This window comes from Urocitellus parryii, chromosome 6, assembly GCF_045843805.1.
Source record: "Urocitellus parryii isolate mUroPar1 chromosome 6, mUroPar1.hap1, whole genome shotgun sequence".
Taxonomy (NCBI): Eukaryota; Metazoa; Chordata; class Mammalia; order Rodentia; family Sciuridae; genus Urocitellus; species Urocitellus parryii.
Genome location: NC_135536.1, coordinates 95879833 through 95904944, shown reverse-complemented (window position 1 = coordinate 95904944; position 25112 = coordinate 95879833). Strand labels below are relative to the sequence as shown.

Below are 25112 nucleotides of genomic sequence, written 5' to 3'. Positions count from 1 at the left end.
AAACTCAGAATGACAAGGGCATGGATGAAGACCTAGAAAAAGATTTTTTTTTAATAACAACATAGTTTTGTTGCTTTCACAATGTTGAGTGAAAACCACCACATGTATAATAATTATATTCTATATTAGATGAAGTTGGAAAGTATATAAAACTAATCAGTGATTAGAAAGGTTACAAGGCCATTCACCCCTGGGAAGGTTCAGACTGAGAGGAAAAAGAGGTATTGTGCTGGCAACTGTCTATATCTTTCTTTTCTTTTTTTCTCTCTTTCTTTCTTCTTTCTCTCTTTCATTTTTAAAGAGGTCTTCTTAATGTATAAAGGTAGAAAAAGGGCAGATTTTTATCTGCATTCATCTGCCCATAAAGGACTCTGAATATCATAACTATAGTTATTCATCAACCTATAATTAAAACCTTATACACAGAATGTTATATACATTATGCCATACTTTTTAAGGAACTAAAATTTAAAATATCAAATGTTTATGATTATTACTAATGTATGACTATAAAAGGTAATTTGTAGCAGTTTGCAAACCCACTTCCAGAAGCAATATGCTACCCATTATTTTTAATATGTACATTAAATTTGAAGAACTGATGTCAGCTATATTGTGGTGGTGGTGACAAATGGCAAATCTGTATATTTCTTCTATAAAATAAATGCTGTCAAGTAAGGCTACTTTCATATAACAACAGAATTACTAATTATATAATGAAAAATTTCAACCAACCACCTGGTTGCTTGAAAACAGAGTTTATATGGTATCCAGTGTAGCTATTTTCAATAGTTGTTTCAAGTGATGATGCTAACGAGGGTTACTCTTGTGATTGCATCTACCTATTGACAAAGCAGATCTAGAGGGTTCAAGAATACTCTCTTGCTTGTCTGAAGCCTTGGTGCTAACAACTGGAATACTTCAGTTATTTCTATACAAACTGTCTTTCCTTGTAGTGACTCCAGGGTCTTGCCACCTGGTCCTTCTCTCTAGCAGGACAGCCTGGATTTCTGAGGATTCCATGTCCAGCTTTAAATACCTCTGTACATTGATTTCATTTGAGAAGTAAAATCAATTTACTTTTGGAATAGCTTCTTAACTTCCATTGTTAAAATAAATTGAGATGTCCAGACTTAAATTTGGAAAACATTTTTAACTTTACAAAACATTTTCCAAAAGTAACAAAGACTTCTATTTTTCAAATTTGAACAACATGTGTTCAGGGAAATGTGTCTTAGGGAAGAAAAAAGGAATTTGTTCCTCTAAGATTATAAAACATTAGGACACTTGGTTCTGAAATGTCCTTCCTTCCTTTCCTCCTCCCTTCCATCTTTTCTTTCCTTTGGACAAAGTGTTATGAAATTAGAACCAATTGTGCATTAAAGTGTTACATTTTTTTCTAGAGTTTCCTAAAATATTTGTAAGATATTTGCTTGAGAAACTGAAGGGAAAAATGTTATATAAAGAAAACATTTAATAATATGAAAGAGAAGAAAATATACATCACTATGAAAATCTTCTATAATAAATGATTTTTAAAAGATTAGGGAATTTTCTCTGAGAATAGAAGAAACCTAAAATCATTTTTATTTTTGTTTTAGAATCCATCACATTTAGACTTTTAAAGCCCTGAAGGTGACAAAACAATTTATCAGATTCAGGGTAATTATAAAATTCTGACATATGATCATTTAAAGAAGAAAAGGCACTCATTGAAAATTAGGAAATTTGATTTAATAGTTTAGATTCTATATGCATCATTGCCAAAGATATATACTTGTTTAAAAAAACCCAGTGATTTGATAATAATAAGATTGAAAACATTAAGTTATTGGTGCTCAAGAGTAAATAAATATTATTTCATAAGTATATGAATTTTTATTTAATTCTTAGCAGAGAACCAGATGGAATCAACATGTTCATATAGCACAAACATGAAGTATTTCTTGAACTTATAAATAGTTAACCTTCACTTTAAAAGGTAGTCAGACTTCTACTTATGTTTCTTTCTGCTTCAAAAATTAAGTTATTTGGTAAATATTCATGCTATAATTATACTATATTTGATTAAATAAATGTCTCTCATACATTTAATCACAAATCAGTTATTATCTCTAAATTACATTCATATTAGATTTTATTATAATTTTATTAATAATTTAATTAATATTATTTTATTAATTTCCAGAGCTTTTCATGATGGGTTTAGATATAAAGGTAAAATATGTAGACATCATATCTTTCTATAAACTTTTAGCACATTTAGAGAAGTCTTTGAAGTATTCCCTACTGTTTTCTATTCCCAACTTTACCAGCCAGCAAAATATTCCACTCATCATAAATGGTCTCAGGGCAAAGATAAAAGCTTAAGGAACTAACAGTCCCAGAGTTAAGATAAATCAAAGGCTGCACAATCTTTGCAAAGACTTTACAATCAGTTCAAGCAATGCTTCATTAGGCCCTGTAGAACAGAGAATCTATGGGCATTTTCTAAGCACCTGATTCTCAGCCCAAGCCAAGGGACTTATTTCAAGATTTACAGAAGTAGCTTTTTGTCCAATAGACTGGACTAATTTAATACAAAAGCTCAAAAGCTGTTTAAGAAAATGGTACCGATGAAGACACTACCAGACAGTTAAAAAATAGGTATCTACCTCCTCTCCCACCTACTACAGATCTTGTCTCCCCCCGCACTCTTAACCTACCTTCCACAAAACAAAAAGACTGCTATATAAGTTATCAATTTCTATGAGATGAACCACCCCAAAACCTATCAAATGATTTTTAAATTTTTCATAGTTCTGTGACTTAACTAGTGATTCTTTAGCTTTAAATGATGCCACTTGAGGTGCCCCATAGAGCTGTATCCAGGTGCTGGCTGAGTTAGAGGGTTCAAGACCTCTCATACTTTGCATAGTAATCTGATGGTTTCTACAGACTGAATATTTGTTTCCTCCCCAAATTCACATGTTGACATCCTAATGCTCACTGTTACAGTGTTTGGAAGTAAGGCTTTAGGAAAGATCAGGTTTTGAGAGGTCATAATGATTGAGCCCCATGATGAGACTGGTGCCCTTAATGAGATTAAAAAAGAACACTGTCCACATGTGGGGATACAGTAAGAAGATGGCTGTCTGGAAACTAGGAAGAGAGCTCTTACCAACCCCCTAAACGTGCTGGAAACCCAATCTACGACTTCCAGACTCCCAGCTCCAGAAATGTGAGAAATGAACTTCTGTTATTTAAGCCTCCCAATCTAATATTTTTGTTACAGTAAGCCAAACTGACTAAGAGTGTTGATATCCAGTCCTTCCCTATGTGGCTTTCCCTTGTATGTGGTGTCTCTGTACTCTCCACATGGCCTTCTTTCCAGCAGGATAACTTGGATTTTAATATGGTCACTCTGGAGAGTGAAAGTAAAACTATCAAAACTTACTTTCATCATATTAGCCAATTAATTTAGGAGGCCATGCCAGATTGAAGGGAAAAGGAAATGAACTTCACCCCCAGAATAGAGGGTATGTGTATCAGAGGAATGTGTATCGGAGGGTGTTTGAGAATAAAATTTGAAGACTATCACAAGTCCACCTTCTGGCCATAGTTCTCAGCCCACTCACATGCAAAAATATATTCATTCTGTATCCTAAAATTCTTACCCCCTTACAGCATAAGTTTAAGTTCAGTATCTTATTATCTAACTCAGGTACAGAAATGAATAAAATCCCTATTATTGTTCCTCAAGTGCAGATGCTGGGAGTGGCTTTTCTCAGCCAAGGTTTTCTAGGAAAGGAACACAACAGAAAAGGGGGTCAAGGAAACAGAAGGCACAAAACTAAAATTATTGTCAGTGTCCTCTACATTAAAGGCAGGGGATATTCTGCCAATCCTGGGAATAGTTTCCTTTCCATTGCTCTTCTTGCTTCTTGGCTCCTCCCTCTGGAATTTTGACTACAACCCCCAGTCATCATTTTTCCACCCCCCCCCCAAAAAAAATCACAACTAATGGGTTGGAAATATTTCCTCTAAATTCTGCTTTCAAATTGAACAATTTCTTCTTCAGTTCATTTGTATCTTCCTATACATCACCATAAGTTAATTGGTACCTTTGATATTCACTTGGAAATTTCCTGAGGAGATCTATAAGCTCATAAGGTTTATTTTCTATATTTTATGTTAAGACAAGTATTCTGTCACTGAAAAAATTATTACTCCAACATATAATAATTGCTCTGCTTTCCATCTCCTAGTGTTTGCTCATTATTCCTCAAAACTTGGTTAATAGCTCATTACTATTTTTCTCTTGCTTCTGTAACAAATTACCACAAATTTAATATGTGTAAGCAACACAATTTATTATTATATAGTTCTGTAGGTTAGAAGTCCAACACAGATCTCACTGGACTAAAATCAAAATGTTGGCTAAACTAATTCCTTTCTGGAGGCTCTAGGGAGAATCTGTTTCCCTGCTTTATCTAGCTTCTTAGAGACTGCGTGCATTCCTTGGCTTATGGTTCTTTGTCCATTTGCAAAGCCAGCAATGGTGAGTTAAAAGCTCCTTTTTCATCACTCTGACTTCCTCTTGTGTTATCTTTCTTCTAGTGTGTGTATTAGGCATAACTAAGTAATCCAGGATAATCTCTCCATTTCAAAATCCTTAACTAAATCACATCAACAAGAAGTTCCTTTACCATGTAAAATAGTATAATATTCAAGGTTCTGGGGATTTGAATGTGGACACTTGAAAGTAGTAATTATTGTGCCTACTATACTGTCTTTCCAGCATCCACTAACAGTTTGTCACTTAGCCCTTTCAACAGTCACTAAGGAAGCCCTTTGTTTTTCAGAGTGCAGAAGTGGGCCAAGGATTCTAGGCATATGGCTAATTGACCTAAAGCAGAGCAATCACATAAGTCTGCTGGTAATCTGTCACTGCATAAGGTTATAACTAAGGCAAAATGAGTGGTCAAGGGCTCAAGATATAGTGAGGCTGAAAACCTTTTCAGGTGCTTGAGATGTCCACTGATACACTATCCAATGATGAGATATTTATATATATCTACAATAATGCTGTATAATCAACAACTAAACCTCAGTGGCATAACAATAGGCATAACTTGCTCACATATCTAAAATCAGGTAGGGGTTAATTAGCTGACACTGCTGATCTTGGCAGGGAATCATTCGTATATCTGGGGGTTGGTTGGCAATCAGCCAATCTCAATAGGATTTAGCTAGGGTGATGGGGCAAGCTGGCTCTTCTATGGGACCTTATCCTCCAGTAGGCTAACAGCCATGCATGTTTATGACAACACCAGAAGTACAAGAGTAAGTAAAAATACAATAAATTTTTGGAAACACATATGGCCCAGATTCAGAGTCAAAGGGTACTTCAAAGGAACCTGAAAAAGCACCATGAATGGGAAAGAACAAAGAAGTACAGCAATTTTTTGCTGTCTATCACACCAAAGAAAAAAAAACAAAACAAGTACAGTCAATTCTTTGTTCTAACAGGTATTATCATCTTTTTTTTTGGAAAGAACTTGAGATTTTATTTGGCTTTAGTTGTGAATTAGCCTCTTTTGAAGTCTGTGGGTCATCTTTCTTATGCCAGCTGTGAGATGGGGGCAAATAAATGATAGGAATATTCTCTCTATTCTTTTCCTTCTCCCTTTCAAGTGTTATGTTTAGTTGGTTTTTAAATGGCAATAGACTTTTGGCTCAGGGAAGTCCAAACTTAGCTCAAAGAAATCCAAGTTTGGCCCTGCTTAAATCAATTGAAACATTCTTCTATTTCCAGGGCCAAGTTTTAAATGTGAAGAAATCTCTTTTAATTCCATTCTTGTAAAATAACTGCTAATAAGTAAGCCAGTTAGTTTATCCTGCTAAGATTATGGAGCTAGTAATGTTCAAATCTCATATAATCCACTGTTATGGTTTAGATGTCAGACAAAGCAAGATTCAGAGGAGAAATGATTGGGGTACAGCCTTAACCTTATCAGTGAATTAATCCCTGACAGGATTAACTGAGTGGTGACTGGAGGCAAGTGAAGTATGGCTGAAGGAAGTAGTTCACTGTGTGCATGGATATATATATATATATATATATATATATATATATATATATATATTGTATCTGGAGAGTCTGTCTCTCTACTTCCTCAACATCATGTGTGCCATGTCACTCTGCCATACATGTGTCCCTCTGCCACACTTTTCCACCATGATATTCTCCCTTAACTGGAGCCCCGAGGAATGGAGCTGGCCTTCTACAGACTAAGACCTCTAAAACCATGAGTCCTCAAATAAACTTTTCCTTCTTTACAATTATTCTGGTTCAGTCTTTTAGTCGCAGCAGTGAAAAAGCTGACTATAACATCCACATTCCTTTTTATGAATAGCAAAATATAATGGTGATCTCACTAAACAAAACCAAGTCAGAAGTCCCAGACTATCTAGACCAAGTTTTGCCACTAACTGTATGACCTATTGATAATTTCCTTATCTCTTTAGTTCTCTGTTGCTCAGGAGCTGCTCTAAACCACAATATCCTAAATATTATATTTCCATAGATGTTAAATAGGCATTATGTATTCAAGAAAGCTTAAGATATATTAAATGAAGTAAAAGTACAGAATGCTTATTTCAGGACTTTTCAGAATCTTTAATATGCTGTGACTTTTGAATTTTCAAGAAATATAAAGTGCAGCAAACTAATTTTGCCAAGAACTGTTTTATTTTTATGAATTTTGCTTTTTTATAAAACATATTATATGTCCCAATGCATAAGCTTTGAGATATGTACTATTATTCCTAGTGTCTAATGCATATTAGTCAGAGCCCCAGAAAGAAACAGAAACTTCAAGTGAACAAAAGCATCTTCAAATGAAGTCACTTTATTGGAGCATAATAAAATGAGTATTTATAAAAGTATGAGTAGGGATGAGGGAAAATAACAAAGGATAATGATCTACCCTGAGACTTAGCAACAAGTGGAACCCGTTACTACCTTTAAATGAAAATGTGCAGAGGGAAGGAGCATGGATCTGAATTTAGAGAGGAAACTGGGATAATTGCTTGGGAAGGGAAAGGATATCTGATAAAATGGCATTCTGTAAAAGGACACAATCAACCCATGAGGACCTGACAAGAAAAGGGCAGGGAAATAAATGATTTTCCCTTCAACCTCTAATTTCCTGCTGATGCATATCATTTGTTGAATCAAACCAAAAGTCAGAGAACAAGGGAACATATTTCACAGGCAGGGAGCAGAATTGAAAAGAGTTAAGGGTAGATATAGAAGGGCAAACAAAAGCTATAGAGCATGGTAGGGTTCCATTCAAAAGCACCTACATCTGTGCTTAAGTCATCAAAACTCAGTCTCTCTTTATCTCTCCACCCTGTTTTCTTCTTCTGCCTTCATTCTAACACTGGATCTTTTCACCTGGTAGCATAAGTAGTCACTAGAAGCCCTAGCTTTAAATCATTCTTAGTTCACAATGCCAAATAAATAATAAGGGCTGGGAATATGGCACTTAATATTCTAGGTGCTGCTGAAAGCCCTTAATATACATTCATTCAGTTAATCCTCATAGTAATTCTATAAGATTGCCACAGATGAAAAAATTGACATATGGCTGTTACATAAAAAAGCAAAGTTGAAATTTAGATTCAGTTGTCTAGTTCTAGAATATGTGCATTTAGCCTTTTGAAAAGTAAATCCCCCCCCATCTATCTCTCAGTATCTTACTATTAAGGATTGAATCAACCCTTTTTGTTTGTTTGTCTGTTTTGACAGTGACTCACTAAGTTGCCCAGGCTGGCTTCAAACCTGGATCATCCAGCCTCAGACTCCACAGTAACTGGGATGATAGTCCTGCACCAATGTGCCTAGTTTAAACCCCACCTTCTACAGCATCCACAGGACTCATCAAAAAGGACTCCTTTACTATTGGGTCATGTGCTCAGCCCTGGATCAATCACTGCATTTTGGATGTGCTACAACACTCATCTTCCTAGGCCACATATCCCATCTCAATGGAGGACCATATGATTATTAACAATCTTCCCTTCAAAGAGATAACAGGCAGATGCAAGAGGCAGTAAATGTTCATCACAGACAGTGAAGACTTAGAGAAATAGCACTAGAAACAAACTAGAGCTCTAATTCTAGTTGTGTCTACATTTGTCACTAACCTCAAACAAATCAGTATCAATTTTTTTTCAGCATAAACATTCTGACCTCATCTAAATCCAAAGGTAAAAAAGTATAGGTGAAAAAGAAACAAAGACCTCTAATCAAATATTTAATTATAATTACATAGATAAAACATTTTATTAAAATATAGCAATAAAACTGAGATATGCCAAAATTGAGCAAAGAACTTTCAAAATAAGGTTTTTAAATCAACTTTATCTCTGAAAAATTGCTTCAGATACAATTTTGTTTTAAAAAATATGGGTGAAAATGGAATTTTTTTCAAGTGATATTGCAGCTATTATACACAATTATTTCCCAAGAATAAACAAAGCACAACTATAAGTTTATTAATTTTAGCAAAATAAAATGATAGGTGGCTTGTTATCAACTACTGGGTATGTTTTGCTGTTTCCTTATCTCCAGAGCACTTGGCATTCTTTATCAAGTGGTACATAAAAGAGTAGAAAAATAAAAGATTGTCATATTGTCCTTTGTATTTTTCTTTTAATACATCAGTATGGTAGTCTACTAGAAAGTAGTAAATGGCTTCAATTGTGGAAAGGAAAGTATTTGGCTTTCCTTTTTGATGGCGCCAAAAGCAAGTTTTTCTTGTTTTCAATTCAACTTGTAACAACCCTGCCATAAAAAAAGAAAAAAAAGGAGAAGAAAAAAAAAGAAAAAATATAAATACTTTTAAACCAAGGGTGTGATACAATAATAATGAATTCTTTAATTATTTTAAGGACTTTAAAGAAATACATAGGTAAGTTGCTTCAATCCAAGTAAGATTATGATTTTAAATATACTGAGGTATATATAGAAGCAATATAAGACACAGAATAAAATCTTACCCATGAGTCATCCACCTTGTAGCAATGGAGGAAAAGTAGGTAACTTTTAATATACAAGTACTAGTCTTTTAAAACTTCAACCCACGACAAGACTAAATTTACCAGTGTTCAAAAGGGTTTCATTTCTCTGAAAAACTAAATTTAAAATGTCATTCTTGAAACTTAATGGTTCTTAATACTGATAAAAGTTTACTTTTAGATTGTCACTTTTAGGCTACATCTTCATGATCAGACTACATAGAGCTATTTCTTTAGATCCATCACATCCATGCTGCTTAGCCTCAATTACAGCCAGCTAGAATGACTTGGTCTTATACATTTAACGAGGCAATGATTAATGATGCAGAACTCTTTATCTTTTACAACTCAGATGTCAGCATGCAAACCCAAAATGCTTTCAGCTCATCAGATCAGTACTTAGGTTTGTGTTATATTCATTAGCCATATTTTTAGCATATTGTATTTCAAAGGGAAAAATAAAAGGGAGAAGGTAGCATCAAAATCAGTTAGTCCACTAACCAATTAGGAACCTCTGAGTCATAAATGATTTCCTACTGTCAGATTTCACTTTTACATCAAAGCTACCTCAGAAATATAAAAAATGAACAAGAAATAAATAAGAAATTTTAAGGTATTAAGAGATATGGAGGATCAAATGTCTAATAGGAGTTCAAGAAGGAAAAAGCAAATAGAGATAGCATTTAAAGAGATGATGCCTATGACTTTTTCAGGAATTATTTTTAAAAATGCAAAGCTACATATACATGAACCATAATGTATCCGAAGCAGAATAAACTCAATCTGTCTAGGACCAATACATAGTAATGTAACTGTGAAACATCAAGGAGAAGATTTTAAAAGAAGTTATTTAAAAGGGACAGATCACATGCAAAGGAATGATAAGTGACAAGAAACTTTATTCACAACAAAAGAATGTTGAAGACATTGAAATAATATTGTCAATATGTCAAAAAAGAAAAGAAAAAAAAACCTGGCAACAAATTATGTACGTAGCAGAATAATGCATCAAGGAAAAGCACAAAAACATTAAAAACATTAATAAACAAAAACTGAACCATGCCAACAAGAAACCTATTTAAAAGAGTTCCTAAAGAATATATTTCAGCAAAGTATTATATTATAAGAATGCTGAGCAAATAAAATGGTAAACATCTATGCAAATCCAAATAAAGGTTGCATGTATAAAACAAAAATGATAATATCTAATTTGTGGGCTCAAAATAAAGGACAGAACAAAAATAATGAATAGTCATAATAAGACTGTGAACCAGGAGAAGGCTGAATGAAGCATAAGTATACCAAGTCCTTACATTGTCTAAAAGGACAGGTTAAAATATTGTTTGGTTTTAAACATTTTAAAGTGACATATCCACAATCCTCTGAAAGAATTCAGAAAGGAATTTTTTAAAAATTTCATTCAATCAAAGAAAAGCCAGGAAAACATATTTTAAAATATTCAAATAGAAATAAAAATTAAGACAGTAAAAACAGATCCAAATATATCAATATTCACAGCAATTATAAATCTGCTATTTAAAAGATAGATTATCAGCCTAAAACATGAGAAATACAACCTCTACAGAGTTTTCATTCAAATTGCATGAGGTCTTAGTTAACATAGCAAAAAGAAAAATAAAATTAGTTAATGAATTGATCACATGAGAACTGGAAGGAATACAAGTGATATTACTTGCACAGAAAATGCAAAAATCCATAAAAATTTAAAATATACTAACTTAAGTTAAAGAAAGATTTAAAATAAACAAGAGACTAAAAGGTATAAACAAAGATTTATAAATTCCACACTAAAAAATTTTCCTCAAAATCTACCAAAAAGAAATTACAAAGATGAACCAGACTGCAAAGATATTTCAATACACTAGAGGATAAATAAAACACTAGAAATTTCACAGAATAGCATGTGTATAAGGCAAAATAAACAAAATGCTGCTCAATACAATGAGTAACTAGATAAATGCAAATTAATACCATAACAAGACAGCATTTATACACAACAGACTTGGAAAAAGCAGACACGTGACATACCAACATAGGAGGGATTATGAATCAATGGAAACTTTTATATATTAATGATTTGAGTATGAATTTATAAACCCACTTTGAAAAGAATCTGGCATCGTTGTACAAAGCTGAACATTTTCATATTCAACAACCAACCAAACAATTCAACTGCTAGGTATGTTTCCTAGAGGAGTTTGCATATGTACAATAATGTTTAGAGAAGCACTATTTATAATAGCAAAACCTAGAAATAACCCAAGTGCTTCATCAATAGGAGATGACACTATATGAGTATATTTATGTAGTCAGACATCAAATAAGACAACACATAACTTATGAAAACACATGCATATAACATTACAATAAAAAAAAAACCAAAAGAATGAAAAACACAGAATTCAGGAAAATAATTTACTGAGGGAAAGGGGAATGATATGGGATAGAAAAACCAATGGAAATTATTGATGTTATTCTGGTGCTGGGGCTCTTCACTGTTCATTATATCACTCTGCTCTATAACTTAATATTACATATTTTAAAAATAAACATAATAACTTACTTTAAAATGTAATATAACATCCCCACTCTCCCACATCCCCCAAAATCCCAACTCTTTGCCAATATACATAGTGATAGAACTGGGTCTGGAAGTCAACTCCCAGCTCAGTTCTTTCCATTACACTTAGAATAGAAACTAGTCACACCCCCATGGATCAAAGACCAAATTCCCAGGCATGATATTTAAGGGCATTCACAATTTGAATTTCTCTATAGTTTTTTCTGCCATTTGCATATGTATGTATTGTAGACCATATTAAATCAGTTTTTTAAGTGCTAAATTATTTTTAATATCTTTATGCATATGTCATTCTTTTGTTCTGGAATGTTCCCCCTCACCAATTTATTCCATATTTCAACAGATAGCAACTCTAAGAATCTTTCAGAGATTCCAGGCAGTCTCCTAAATAATGCTACTGCACTTCACACCCAGTGAATTTTCTTATCTGTTTACCTGTTTATCTGTTTCCTAAAATCGATTATTTAGCAGAAAATGCCTAATACTGCTCGACATCTACTCTTTTTTTCTCATGTTAACCAACTTTCAATTCTTTTCAGTGTGGAATGTGTCCAGCTAAAAAACAATTATTCAGCCTTCCTTATAGCCAAGATAATCATGTGAACCAGTTCTGGCCAAAGACAAAAAACTAACATCTATAAGGAGAACCTTCAGGAATGTAATTGTTTTCTATTTGTTTGACTTTTGTATTAATAAACACATACACACACACACACACACACACACACACACACACACACACACACATATCTTTTGCCCCTTGTCTTGCCTGGAAAAAATGTCCTACCTACATGACAAGCTACATGAGGATGGAAGAAATAGTGAATGAGGAAAAGAGAAGTATGAGCTCTTAATAACATTGTGAAGTCCCTATACCAACCCTAGGCTATATACCTCTGGACTTTTTTGTGTGACAAGTAAACCTGATACTTGTTTAAAAGGTTCTAACTAGGCTTCTGTTCCATGCAGCTGAACACAACTATAATTGATAGCTACTGTAATCACTGAGAGGGCACAGTTTGCCTGATTCTCCTTTGCTTCCCTCAAATCTAGGACACTGCCTATCCAGTAATAGGTATTCAACAAATATATGGCACAATATTCAATAAATAATGGAATAAATGGAAAAATTTTAAAAATCTGCATTTAAAGTATTCTGTTTAGGTAGTTTAAAAACATTTCAATTTAAACAATTCTGATTCAAAGACAAACAATAGTTATACCAACCAAAACTAAGACTAAGTCCTTTTAAAACATTTGTATCAATGTTAATTACCATCAAGAGGTAAACGCAGACATTTGAAAATGTTCTAAGTTCTTAACTATCCTTAAACTCTTGTTTCTCTAATATTTCTAATATATTCTAAAATATGTTAAATATAAAAATAAATGTTTAGTAGTTATCACCACTAATCCAATATGTTTTAAAAATATGCTTTAAAATATGTAGGAATCTTTAAAAATATGTTGAATTACATAAAAATTAACATTTAAAAAATTCAACATATATACTTTAAAAATTTCCTTTCTAGTATATCTAGCAATTAATAACTTTTAAAGGAGAGAATTACAAATAGTTTTTCTCTCCAAAATTGTTCCTGAATTTCTCCAACTGCAGAATGAGAAATTCTTAACCTATCTGTGGTTGTTTTAAGAAATGAACAGGGTAATTCGTACAAATAGTCTTTAACTCAGAATAGTTTGACTTATGACTTTTTTTGTTTATAATGGTACAAAAGCAATATGCTTTTTTATAGAAATTATTCTTCCAATTTTCACCTTTTCCCAGGCTAATGATATGTAATATGATATACTAGTGAGATACTGGGCAGCAGCAGCAGAGAGGTGCAGTTTCTAGTCAGCCATGTGATCTGGAGGGCAAACAACTGTTTTTTATAGTCTACAGTGTTGCTAAGCTATGATGTTTGGTAGGTTAATTATTTAATTAAATTTCAACTTAATGATATTTACAATTTATGCTAGGTTTATCAGAATGCAACCTACTATAAGTCAGTGAGCATCTCTATACAATACAACACTTATTAACACAGTGAGTATAATGTAGGCAATGCTTATAAAAAGTACCACTTTAAAGATTTTGTCAGTACAATCAGAAAGAAGGCTAATTTTCACAAGAAATTACAGTATACATAATTTTTAATAATTTGGACCACCTACTACAAAACGAAACCAATTGTCTTCCTTATTTCCCCAAAGCTTCTATGGTCAGTCTTCAAAAATGTTATGTCATCCTATTCTTGTAGTAGGTTAACCTTTTGTGATTAAATTAGGCACTCCAACTTCCTGTATGTAATGATTTAGATCTTAGCTGTCCCCCCAAAGCTCATGTTTAAAACAACTCATAGAAATTTATAAGTGAAATTATTGGGTTAGAAGAGTCTTAACCTATATCAATGAATTAACACTTGAATGGATTAATTGGGTGGTAATTATAGGCAGGTAGGTGTGGCTGGAAGAGGTGGGTCACTAGAGGCATGCTTCTGGGTTTTATATTCTGTCCTTGGTGAGCCACAGCTCTTTATGCCTACTGATTGCCATGTCCTGAACTGCCTTCCTCCACCATGCCCTTCTGTCCTGACGTTCTGCCTTACCTTGAGCCCAGAGCAACGGAGATGATCATCTACGTACTGAGATCTCTGAAACCCTGAGCCCCAAATAAATGTTTCTCCTCTAAAATTATTCTTGTCGGGTCTTTTGGTCATCAGTGGTGAAAAAACTAACAACACACTGTTGTGTTTTGACACACAGAGAAAATTACCCCCAGAAATTTATTTCATGATGTTGAAGGGATTTAGAAACCTCTTTTAAAACTTATGATCTAGGGGCTGAGGTTGTGGTTCAGTGGTAGAGTGTTTGCCTTGCATGTGTGAAGCACTAGGTTCAGCACCACATAAAAAATAAATAAATAAAGGTATTGTGTCATGTACAACTAAAAAAAAGTTTTTAAAAAATTATGATCTAGAGGGGCGGGCGGGCAGGCAGGAAAAAAATTTTTGATCTAGCACAGAATTGAAACATACACTTTCTATGTGAATTGGGAAGAAGTAACAGAAATCCTTTGTACAAATCTATTTTGGGCAAATCTAAAGTACAAGAGACTTTGAATAATCTCTTTCTTAAATAGTTTTTCCAAGGATTTTGACTTATCTTCTTTCATTTGCTCCTTGTAATTACCATGTTAAGGTAATAATTGGCAAAGCCCCAATTATTCCTTGCTCCTACTGGCTCCTTATTGTACCATGGGGAATAGTTGGGGCTTTCCAAATACAACCTCTATACATGTGAAATACCAATTTCTGGAGAAGCCAAGTTACTTCCACAAGAAACAATCCATTTTTGTTATAAATCATTGGTTTTTCATTTTAAAACATTTTATTATTTGATAGGATTAAGCTGAACAAACTAACTCTAAACCTCAGTTTAATGTATTAGAAATTATGTTTCATTATCTTATTATGAATTCTGAAATTAAGAATGCACTTAAAAATGTGAAAATATACCTTTTGCCAGACTTTACAGAGAAAATAATTCCAAATGTTTTACCAGTGTAAAGTGTTGAGAAGCCTGCAACTTAACTTTCAAATGGTTAAACACTATTACACACACACATACACACACACACACACATCTAATATAGGAAGAGAAATAAGGCAAATGTATACATATTAAATATAATTTTCCTTTTTACTATAAATCTGAAGTTTTTTGAGAATAAACATTGATTAGAGGAAGAGCAATCTAAATAAATAAATAAATAAATAAAACCAAACAGACCTTTTTTTGTCCTTACCTTGAAGTCGCTCATCAGAGAATATTTTGTTTGTTTGGTTCCAGGTGCTATCTATAAAGATAATTTTTTTCAGTATTGTGTTTTTGCACATACTATCATTCAAATCATAGTCCTCCTGATCTTCAATTTTTTTTCGTTTAAAAGATGGCTTGTCAAGGTCATCATTTTGGCCTCTACTTTTATTTTGACTCCTTTTTTGCAAGTGAAAAGAAATATCTTTTATTGAGATAGACTGAGGTCCAGGAAAAACAAGTACAACCTAAAACAAACAAACAAACAAACTGAGGTTAGTTGTATGCTATGATCAAAATAAGTTCAAAAGTGACCTAAAACTTTAGGGAGAAAATATGTTGAATATGTGAGAAACAAGTATTAGGTTAGTCCTACTGTACATGTTTCTTCAATATTCATGATAAAGTTTTTGGCTCTTCCCTAATAATCTAAAATCATAATAACCATCTTAAAGTATTACTTCAAAATAATTTATTCACTGATTGAGAGGGCAAAGTTAAATGTATCTTGAATTAAAAATCAAAAGTACACTTCAAAGATAAAAAGGCAAAGTGCATGATACTTTATAAAAGAACCACTGACTACTGCTCAATGATTAAATACTATTTTCACCTACATGATAAGCAAAGATACATATATAGTGAATGCTGGCAAGGAATTGATGTAATGGGTCTTTATAGCCATTATTAATGGCAGGGTTCAATAGTATAATGCAATGTGTTCCATTTAATCAACATAAGTGTATCTAGCTGACCAGAGAAGTAAAAAAAATATATTCCTAGATCTAAAACTCAGATATTATTTACAAACACAACTTAGTAAATAAATTCAATCAAACATATATAAATTGATAAGAAAACCAAGTTCTTTCTGAAACAAATGAATATATAAATTTTTTATTTTGTTTCTAGGTTAGCCACACTCACAATGGCCCCCAGGAAACCTAAAGAGTTTAATGCTTCTTTCAAAAGTACCCGAGGCCTAATTTCTGAGACCTATTTATTATAAGACCAGTAATATCCCACTGGTATAATAATATAAACTATGTGAAAACCAACTGAGAATCTAGACATGAACAAGGAAAACATCTGAGCAGTCAAGACACATTATAAAAGCTACGTACTAAGCTTTTATTTTAGAAAAAATTCATGAAAAACCTTCTATCTGTTTCTTTTCTTCTTACAGAGATACTCCAACAACATTTCTAATTTGGTATCCCAGTCTGCCTCAAATTAGACCAGCTACATGCTGTATTAGAGATGGGAAAATGATGAGAGAAGAAAGAAAAAGCAGGCATTGTAATACTGGCAAAGAGTAAAACCCTAAAGAAATAAGATAGAAAAACTATGAAAATTTAGCAGAAGATTCCAAAAAGCATAATAGTTTAGGATCACTTGACCTGTGAAGACACCAATGAAGTAAACTACATGTTGTTTAATGTTATATGAGCATAACACTAGATTATTAAGAAAAATATTAAATTGTGTCTAAGTTAGTTCAGAAAAGCAACTGGTGTTTAAAATTAATTTTTATATTTAATATGAAGAGTTATAAAAAATAAGCTTCCTACTTCATGGTCTTTTTCCTCATACTCTGGAATACAAGGGTATGTGTAAATGTTCACAAATTCAGGTGCTAAGAGTTTTGCATGTATAGCAGTACTTTTGCCATCTGTTTCATTTGGATGTTTAATGATGTCGATCTTCAATGGAAGCTAAAGTGAAGGGAAAAAAAGACAAATGAACAAAACAAATATAAAAATTATAATTTTTATGTTAATAAAAGTCTATAAAACATCAAGTTCACACTAAGTTTCTATAATCATATTTTTCTAAATCAGAATATTAAGAATGGTGAAAGTCAAAACAAAACAAACCCAAATTTCTTCCTCAATATTTTCAATCATATTATAGATAAAATATTTTCAACTCATTTAACATACAATCTGCTCCTAAAGCAAAGATCTAGTGTTATTTTACTTAATTTATATGGGTAATGAGTCCAATTCCTCACATTTCAGTATTTTTGCCAAGAATATTTTTTATAATTCCTATAAACTCTAGGTTTGTTTATTTTATGCTATTTTTAAAGGAAATGCAATGTTGAACAATACTTAAGATTTAAAAATCAAGCTGAAATTCTGTTCCTTACAGATCCTCTCAAGCCAAAGGTATCCTCTGTTTTGAATGTTGTGATTTTCAGCAGTACATTTCAACAGCATAAATAACTATCAATTAGAAAAAGAGTAATAGGTCTAAGAGATGTAATCTTTCTATCACAAATAACTTTCTTCAAAATCACCTTGCCCACCTTCCCCTACTATTCATTTTGTTATGGATTGCACCTGTCTTTAGACAAAAATATACTCTCTCGGATTTCTTGAGTTAGAGATTTTCATTATTTTACTTTGATTTATTTGGTTTAGCTCTCTTTATAATGCCTATACACATCATGTATTCAGCCATAACCATGAAAATGTAAGCTACATCTTCCCCATTATGTATATAAGAACCCCTCCTGAGAAGGGTTCTTTACTTCAGAATTAAATGACGTTTTAAAATGCTATTTAAAAACATATTTCCTACCATCTTCAAGTGCCCATTCCAAACTAAACAGGCAATATTCTAGGAATTTGCTCTGAAATCAAAACTATTTTTCTTGTATTTTAAACTACACATTTTAAACAAAGTTACAATTCTAATAATTTTAATGTATATTATACCCGTGAAGCAATTGCCACAATCAAGATAATGATTTGCCACTACCAAAAGTCTTCTGTTTCTCCTCCTCTTCCTCAACTACTACACTCCCAATCCTCAGGTAATCTAGATGTCACTTTAGATTGGTTTACTTTTCTATAATTTTGAAATAAATTAAATCATACAGTAAGCATTCCTCATCTTCCCTCTTTAACTGAGAATAATTATTTTGAGATTCATCCATATTGTTGTATCGTTATTTCCAAAGCTTTTTAAAAGGAGCAGTTGCTGTACACTACAAGGTAGGCCCAATTTCATACATAACTTTTTTTTCTGGACAATTATGTAAATAACATACACCAAAAAGATCTTAGCCCATAAATAAGTACTTTAAATAGTTTTCAGTTAGGGTTTCAAACACCATTATCTGCTACCCTTCCCACTTAGGCCCAGGGATCAATTATACATTAGAGTCAAATGCTTCAATCATCAAACCAACTTCTATTTATAGAAAATTTACCATTTAAGTAGGCAGTTCACAAATGATTTTACATCAGTCTACTTCTGGCTGAGCTCTAAATCAGACTTTCCTCATGAAGCTCAGTCTCAGCTGACACTATATTCCCTCTCCCCAGGATCTCTGAGTACCAGGTCAGCATTGCCTTAACCCAGGTAAAGTAGGAAGAGAATAGAAAGGAAAAAAATAGAAAGCAGATCATAACAAAGTATTTTTAATTCTATTATTAATAAAACTGACTTCATTATATGATTGATGAGTTGAATATTCCAAAAGCTATCACCAATATTTTTAACCACCTGGCTATCTTGAAGGATATAATTTATAGCAAGGATACATGACTCTCATTAATGAATTTTGAAAATCTTGTGCCTAACCTAATTTATAAATTACACAATAAAAAGGGAAAGTCTTTGGACTAAATTATCTAAATATCAGATAATATGCAAAATTTGTGACCCCAGAACCCAATCCAGGTACTGTTAGTTCTCAATGAATAAGTCTAAGATTTCTGATGCTATGAACAGCACAAAAACAGATCAAATTATAGAAATAGATGTTTTAATTCTATATTCACATATTTTATAGGATGATATGTCTTAAATAATTGAGGGGACAGTGTTAACAATAACTGTGTTTACCAGAGGGCAGTTTGAATTTTCATTAAAAAAATTTGTTTTCATAATGACATTATTTATCCAGCTTATCAATTACATTAGAACCAGCACATATGAAACATCTTTTGAAAATCTATTTTTCTACTTTCAAACAATTAAATATCTTACCAACCTTCACAAGTGGAATCTGTTCAATAGGTACATTTTCAACTGGGACATAACATGTATAGCAGTAAAACATCCTTGAACCACCACATTTGAGACACTTTGATCTCCCACTTTGCTGAGCTTTTTGAAGAACTTCTTGAGATGCTAAGCATAAGTTTTGAAGGGGATTTTCTGAAGCTATGGAAGTAGTTTTGTTTGTTTCCACAAATTTTGAATTATTTTCTTCGATTTCTTTAAGAAATACAGATGGATTGAGCGACATTCTTCCTTCAAACTGAAGTTTAACATCTACTTTTAAAACACATTATAGGTGCACTGTGAATAAAAAAGTTGAAAGGTACAAGTTAAAGCAGGAAACATTTTACAGTTTCCACAAAGAAATTTAATTCATAATTGTATGCTGGTGTTAGTACTCATCAAGAAATATTAACAAGTTTTAAAGCCACTGAATTGGCATACTTTAAAACATAAAATTAAAAAGCAATAAACTCACAATAGCAAATTACAGTTATATCTTTGGGTCCTTCCTTCCATAAAAATAGAAAGATGCTATCCTAAAAAAAAATATTTCAAATATAAAGTTTAGGCACTGACAATCAATTTTCTAGCTCCCTTTTTGTTCTAGAGATGCAAATTTTGTTTTATAAATATTAAGAATACTCTACACTGACCTTGAATTGACACTGCATAATATCATGTCCCTAAATCTCATCCTGGACTCTAATGAAAATATCAGTAAAATTTTGTTGGGTATTATAATATAATTAAGTATGTGTGTGTGTGTATATACAAATATTTCTATCCACAATTCCTGGCTCGTAACTCTTGCCTCTTCTTCCCAGCAGATCACAGAAACTCTAATCTTAAATTTTCATACCCACCTTGTCTGATTGTGAATGATAAGACTCAGGATTTCAGAAAGGATTCTAACCCATGGAGGAAGGAAGGCCAAAGAATCTAATAGAAGGACTTACTGAGTTCCCCATCCAGTCTATTAGCAATTATGCCTATACAATATAGTTTCCTTAAAAATCCAAAGACACAGGGTTTGGGAGTTTCTGGATAGCTAAACACTTGGAGGTTCCCAGAAAGGTGAATGAGGACTCATCCACAAGCCAGGAGGCCCACCTCAGCTCTTCCACATGGATAAAGATCTTGCATTCGGAACTACTCAGACCTTTCCCTGTGTATCACTTCATTGGCTGCATGTTTGTATACTTTAAAATATCCTTTATTTAAAAAACAGCAAAAGTTAGTAGAGTATTTCCATGAATTCTGTGAACTATTCTAATAAATTAATCAAGTTTGAGAAGGGGGCTGTGAGAATCTCAATTTATAGTTGGTGAGTAAGAAGTTCTGGGGCCCAAACTTGCAACTGTGTCTGAAACTGGATCTTCCTTGGAAATAGAGCCCTCACTCTGTGGAATCTGACATTATCTTCAAGTAGTGTTCAACTGAATTAAATTAGAGGATAGTCAGTTAGTATCCACTGCAGACTTGCTGGATGGGGAGAAATCTCTACACCTTTTGAGGTCACAGAAGTTTTCTGTTTTGATTATGGTGTGAGAGTAGAGGAAAAACAAGAAAGACACTTTGTATTTCCTAATACATATATGTTCTAAAAGATACATTCCTCTACAACTTAAAGCACATATAACATATCCACTATACAAAGAGACATCTATTATCAGTTATCATTTATAAAATATTCTATAAGGTGAAATAAATTATATTAAAATTTAAACTTTACAGAGTACCATTTGATTAACATTGTCCACTCAAAGAATTTCTACTGTTTTCTAAAATTATACCGCATTCAAATTCCTGAGTACCAAAGATAAAATAGTAAAATAAGTTTTCCACTTGTGTATTCTTCACAGAAGCATGATGGCTGCCAAAATTGCATACCCTGGATGCAAGATATCTTTCAAAGGAGAAGAAAGACTGGGCCTTGTTAATTTGATATGCATTCCACAGTTGTAAAATGATTCTCTTACTATAAAGCTATATGGCATTGTGGTGTTTATGAAACTCCAGGCACTGCTGAGTACAAATAGTAACAGGAGAAATGTTATAATTCCCAACAGGAAACTAGCTGTGGCCTCCTAAAGAAAATGTGAACAAGAAGTCCAGAGAAGAATAAATATACAACATAATTTGCCATCAAGAAGTATGTGACACTAATTTTAATTATTCATTAAGAGTTTCTTTTTAGATTGTAAATCCCAGTGAGCTTGAGACTCAAAGGTATGTTAAAAAAAAAAAAGAAAGAAAGAATGCTGGTAGTCACTGAAGGAAAAGGAAAACGCACTTGCCAAATTTATCCCAGGGAAAAACCAAAATATGCATAGTAGATATTTCTGCCATGTACTGATAGGCACAGATTTATATCTGAGGTTGCTCAGCAAAGGTGATTTTTAGAATGAGCAAATAGAATACATCTACTTCGAATGCCACTCCAAATCACCTTCCTAAATAAAAGTGGCTTTTTAGTGAACATGCTTTAACAACTAGTAGAATATGAGATATTTAGACACTACCCTTTTCTTTTTTGAGTCTCAGAAGAAATTAGCAATCACATGAAAATCTTGTTTATCTCTAGAAAATGTACATATGGAACTAAATATTTTCTATACATTTTCAGATGTCTTACAGAGTCCACCTACAGATTAAGGGAAGAAAACAAAACAAAACAAAAAACCCCTTAAGATAAAAAACTTTAATCTAAGGACAAAAGCAGCATTAAAAGTTTGGGGAGAGATCCTCTAAGTCCCCAGAAATGAGAACTACAGTCAGCCAACAAAGTTTCAATAATCACAAGCTATCCAGTACAGCCTTGCTGCATTCAGGATGCTAATTATGTTTTGTCTACACCCTGTCAGTCTGGGTTTGTTCTGGTGTCACCTGAGGTACCTTCTGAAAAGCATTTAAGACTAAGCATTCTGAGTTATCCAAATCAAGGCCTTACCAAAAAAAAAAAAAAAAAAAAAGGGACTGGACTAATTCTGGGTATACATGTGCACATGTGCTGTCAAACAGCTTGGCCCAGACATAGTGGGGTTGAAGAATCCAATTCCTGTGGATGCTATGAAGTTCAACATAATTGCCCCATATTCAACAAAAAATGATTTGCAGATATTCCAGAGCTCACAATGTACACTCTCTTGAGATGTCTCAGAAATATAACCCTGAATGTCACTAACTTTCCACCCACATAACCAAGTAGATATTATGGTTATCTCTACAAAATGTTTTTTTTTCTCTCTCTCTCTACAAAAATCAAACAACAGAAATATCTGAGATAGTGAAAGGAAAATATTTTTGGCTCTTTCCAGTGTCTCATCAACACACTCTCATCTGTGGCTGAAGTAGCCACATAAAAAAAAGGCTAAGAGGTTGTAAATCATGAAGAGCTTCCTCCAAAGGTCTCTGAAACCATATGATTGGAAATATACTCTGACCTAGCCAGTAGTCTACTTTAAATGTGTTCAAATAGTTTGTTGCAAACATTACTATTCAAAACCTTCAAAACAAACTTGTTAATATCAAATATATTTGGAGAAATGTAACTGGAGTTGTGGAGATTAAAGATAAAACATAATGAGTATTCCTAAGAAACTAACAAATACCTGATGGTATATCCACCATTCTGTAACTCAAGCTGAAAAAAGGAATGTTTTCACTCCTCCTTTTATTTCCCAAAAAAACTAATTAAACTCACCAAATTGCACCATTTCTACCTTTCACATAACTTTCTATTTTCAGACTCAAAGTCAGGACACTAATTCAGTTTCTTATCAAGTTATATGTGAGGTAGGGCAATCTCTTACACCTGTTTACCTCTTAAAACTTATAATTAGTTCCACATATTTGACACAGAAAAATGTACTTAATTTAGAAGCAACCTTTCAGAGAAGATTCACTCCTAACATTCAACTCTGCAAAAGCAGAATTCTTTCCTGATCTCAGATATTCCTGATTCTTATGTAACAGGAGATAATCAACAAATATTTGTTAACTCAATCAAAACCATTCTGAGAAAAAGGTATACGATATGCATCTCATCTCATTACTGAATTACCTGACAAACTACCTCTGAAAGCCATCTGCAGCTTGTACAAGCAGCAGCCTGGCAACTTTTTTCCCCACCCCCTCCCCCCCACACACAAAATAATAATGTTAAAAACTCCTCGCTTTTCCATTATTCTAAGCTGACTGGCTTCCCAACAGAACATTATCTAAAATTCTCCTGTCCTTTGTTGTGGACCATTTCCGTACTGGATAAAACTCACTTCAAAAAAAAATTTTTTTCTGGAGTATTTTCAAGAACTGGTCACATAATATGTACAAGTTCAACATTTTTTTTTTTTTAATCCAAGATACCACGTTTTTTTATACAGGACTAATGGCTCCTTACACAGCATCCAACATACAGTAGGCACACTGTTTTAAGTTTTTCAAAGTGGGGTCCAATCATAAATAGTTCTTACATGTTGCTATCTTAAGTACTGATTTTATCATTCAACTCCATAGAAATGGCACGTGAAAACAGACTTCCTTATTTGCCTTACATACCCAAAAAAGAATTTAGACAAATGAATCAAACGCCTCCCTATGCTTATTATGTAACCATAATCTTAAGATTTTAAATACACTGTATGACGTAAGTATCCCTGTGTCTGTTTTAAGCTTCTTCCACGACTACCAATTTCCCGCAAACCCCTCCAGAAACTAAAAATTAAAGGATGGGGTCCTTAGAGGACTGACTTTGCCATGATGGACATGATAGAGGGAAAGAAAGCATCGTGTTGGGGGAGGATTTTTTGTTTTGTTCTGCGGAAAAATTGGGAAGCCTTTTTTCCCAAAGGTCCCTCAAGACTCTCAAGCGCCCGCGCAGGGACCAAAGTCCTCCTCACAGGCGACACCCAGCACAACCTCTGCGAGGGTCCTGACAAGGAAGGTTCACTTCCCACGGCCGCAAGGCTCAGGCCATACCACTAGTCTCTAGACACGCACAGAGACCAGCACCGGGAGAGCAGAGGGATGCACACCTGCACAACCCGCGAGTCCTCTCACGGCTCCACGCGTCTTCCGCTCCGCCCAAGGCCGAGGCGCGCTCCGGGCAGTGATCCCGCGCGGACCCAGCGGAGGGCTTTCCAGGAGACACCAGAGGGCGGAGCCAAGCCGTTGCTGGAGCTGAGCGCCACGCAGGCCCCAGAGCGGAGGTACCTACCGCGCCGAGAGCCAGGCGGAGTTGGACGGGAAATCCCGCCCAGTCACTCAAGCCTCTCAAGGCGGCGTAACTTTTGTTCCGGGAGACTCCAGCCGAGAACTAGGCCGGGACATCCGCGGCCTGGTCTCGGAATCGCCAGACTCACACAGTTTCCTTCTGAGTCTGGGCGGTGCCACAAAACTGGAGAAGTTCTCGAAGTATACATTCAAGCCTTAGTTGCAGTGAGTTGTAAAGAAATGCTGATCCCCAAGAGCACTTTCCACTTTATCAATCCCCAGAACATTTTACTCATGAGAATTTAGTTCAATGACTTTTCTGTGACTGTATCAAGATAACATTTCGTCTGCTGAATAGTTATTAGAAAAAGTTTGTATATTGATGAATTGG

The 25112-nt window shown here is 33.7% G+C and overlaps 2 protein-coding genes across 2 annotated transcripts in view; one reads left to right on the top strand and one right to left on the bottom strand.

Annotated features, from left to right (window-relative positions):
- Window positions 1-8377: 8377 nt before the first annotated feature.
- Window positions 8378-24677, bottom strand: Dtwd1 (DTW motif tRNA-uridine aminocarboxypropyltransferase 1). The gene is made up of 5 exons (XM_026392462.2): window positions 24544-24677; window positions 19497-19807; window positions 17062-17205; window positions 15480-15738; window positions 8378-8833 (listed from the first exon to the last, which is right to left on the bottom strand). The coding sequence occupies exons 2-5, from the start codon at window positions 19752-19754 to the stop codon at window positions 8586-8588; spliced, it is 909 nt and encodes a 302-aa protein (XP_026248247.2). The 5' UTR covers window positions 19755-19807; window positions 24544-24677; the 3' UTR covers window positions 8378-8585.
- Fam227b (family with sequence similarity 227 member B) overlaps window positions 24536-25112 on the top strand; it is an 82855-nt gene continuing 82278 nt past the window's right edge. The window contains exon 1 of the mRNA XM_026390064.2: window positions 24536-24946. Within this exon, the coding sequence (XP_026245849.1) occupies window positions 24536-24946 (411 nt within the window). The remainder of the gene's footprint in view (window positions 24947-25112) is intronic.

Excerpts from the sequence above, each read along its gene's own strand:
- Dtwd1 (XM_026392462.2), bottom strand. The coding sequence starts at position 19,754 with ATGTCGCTCAATCCATCTGTATTTCTTAAAGAAATCGAAGAAAATAAT. Across the intron at positions 17,206-19,496 it reads AACAGATTCCACTTGTGAAG|CTTCCATTGAAGATCGACAT; the intron begins GTTGGTAAGATA and ends CCTTCACTTTAG. Across the intron at positions 8,834-15,479 it reads CTCTGATGAGCGACTTCAAG|GGTTGTTACAAGTTGAATTG; the intron begins GTAAGGACAAAA and ends TTTTTATGGCAG.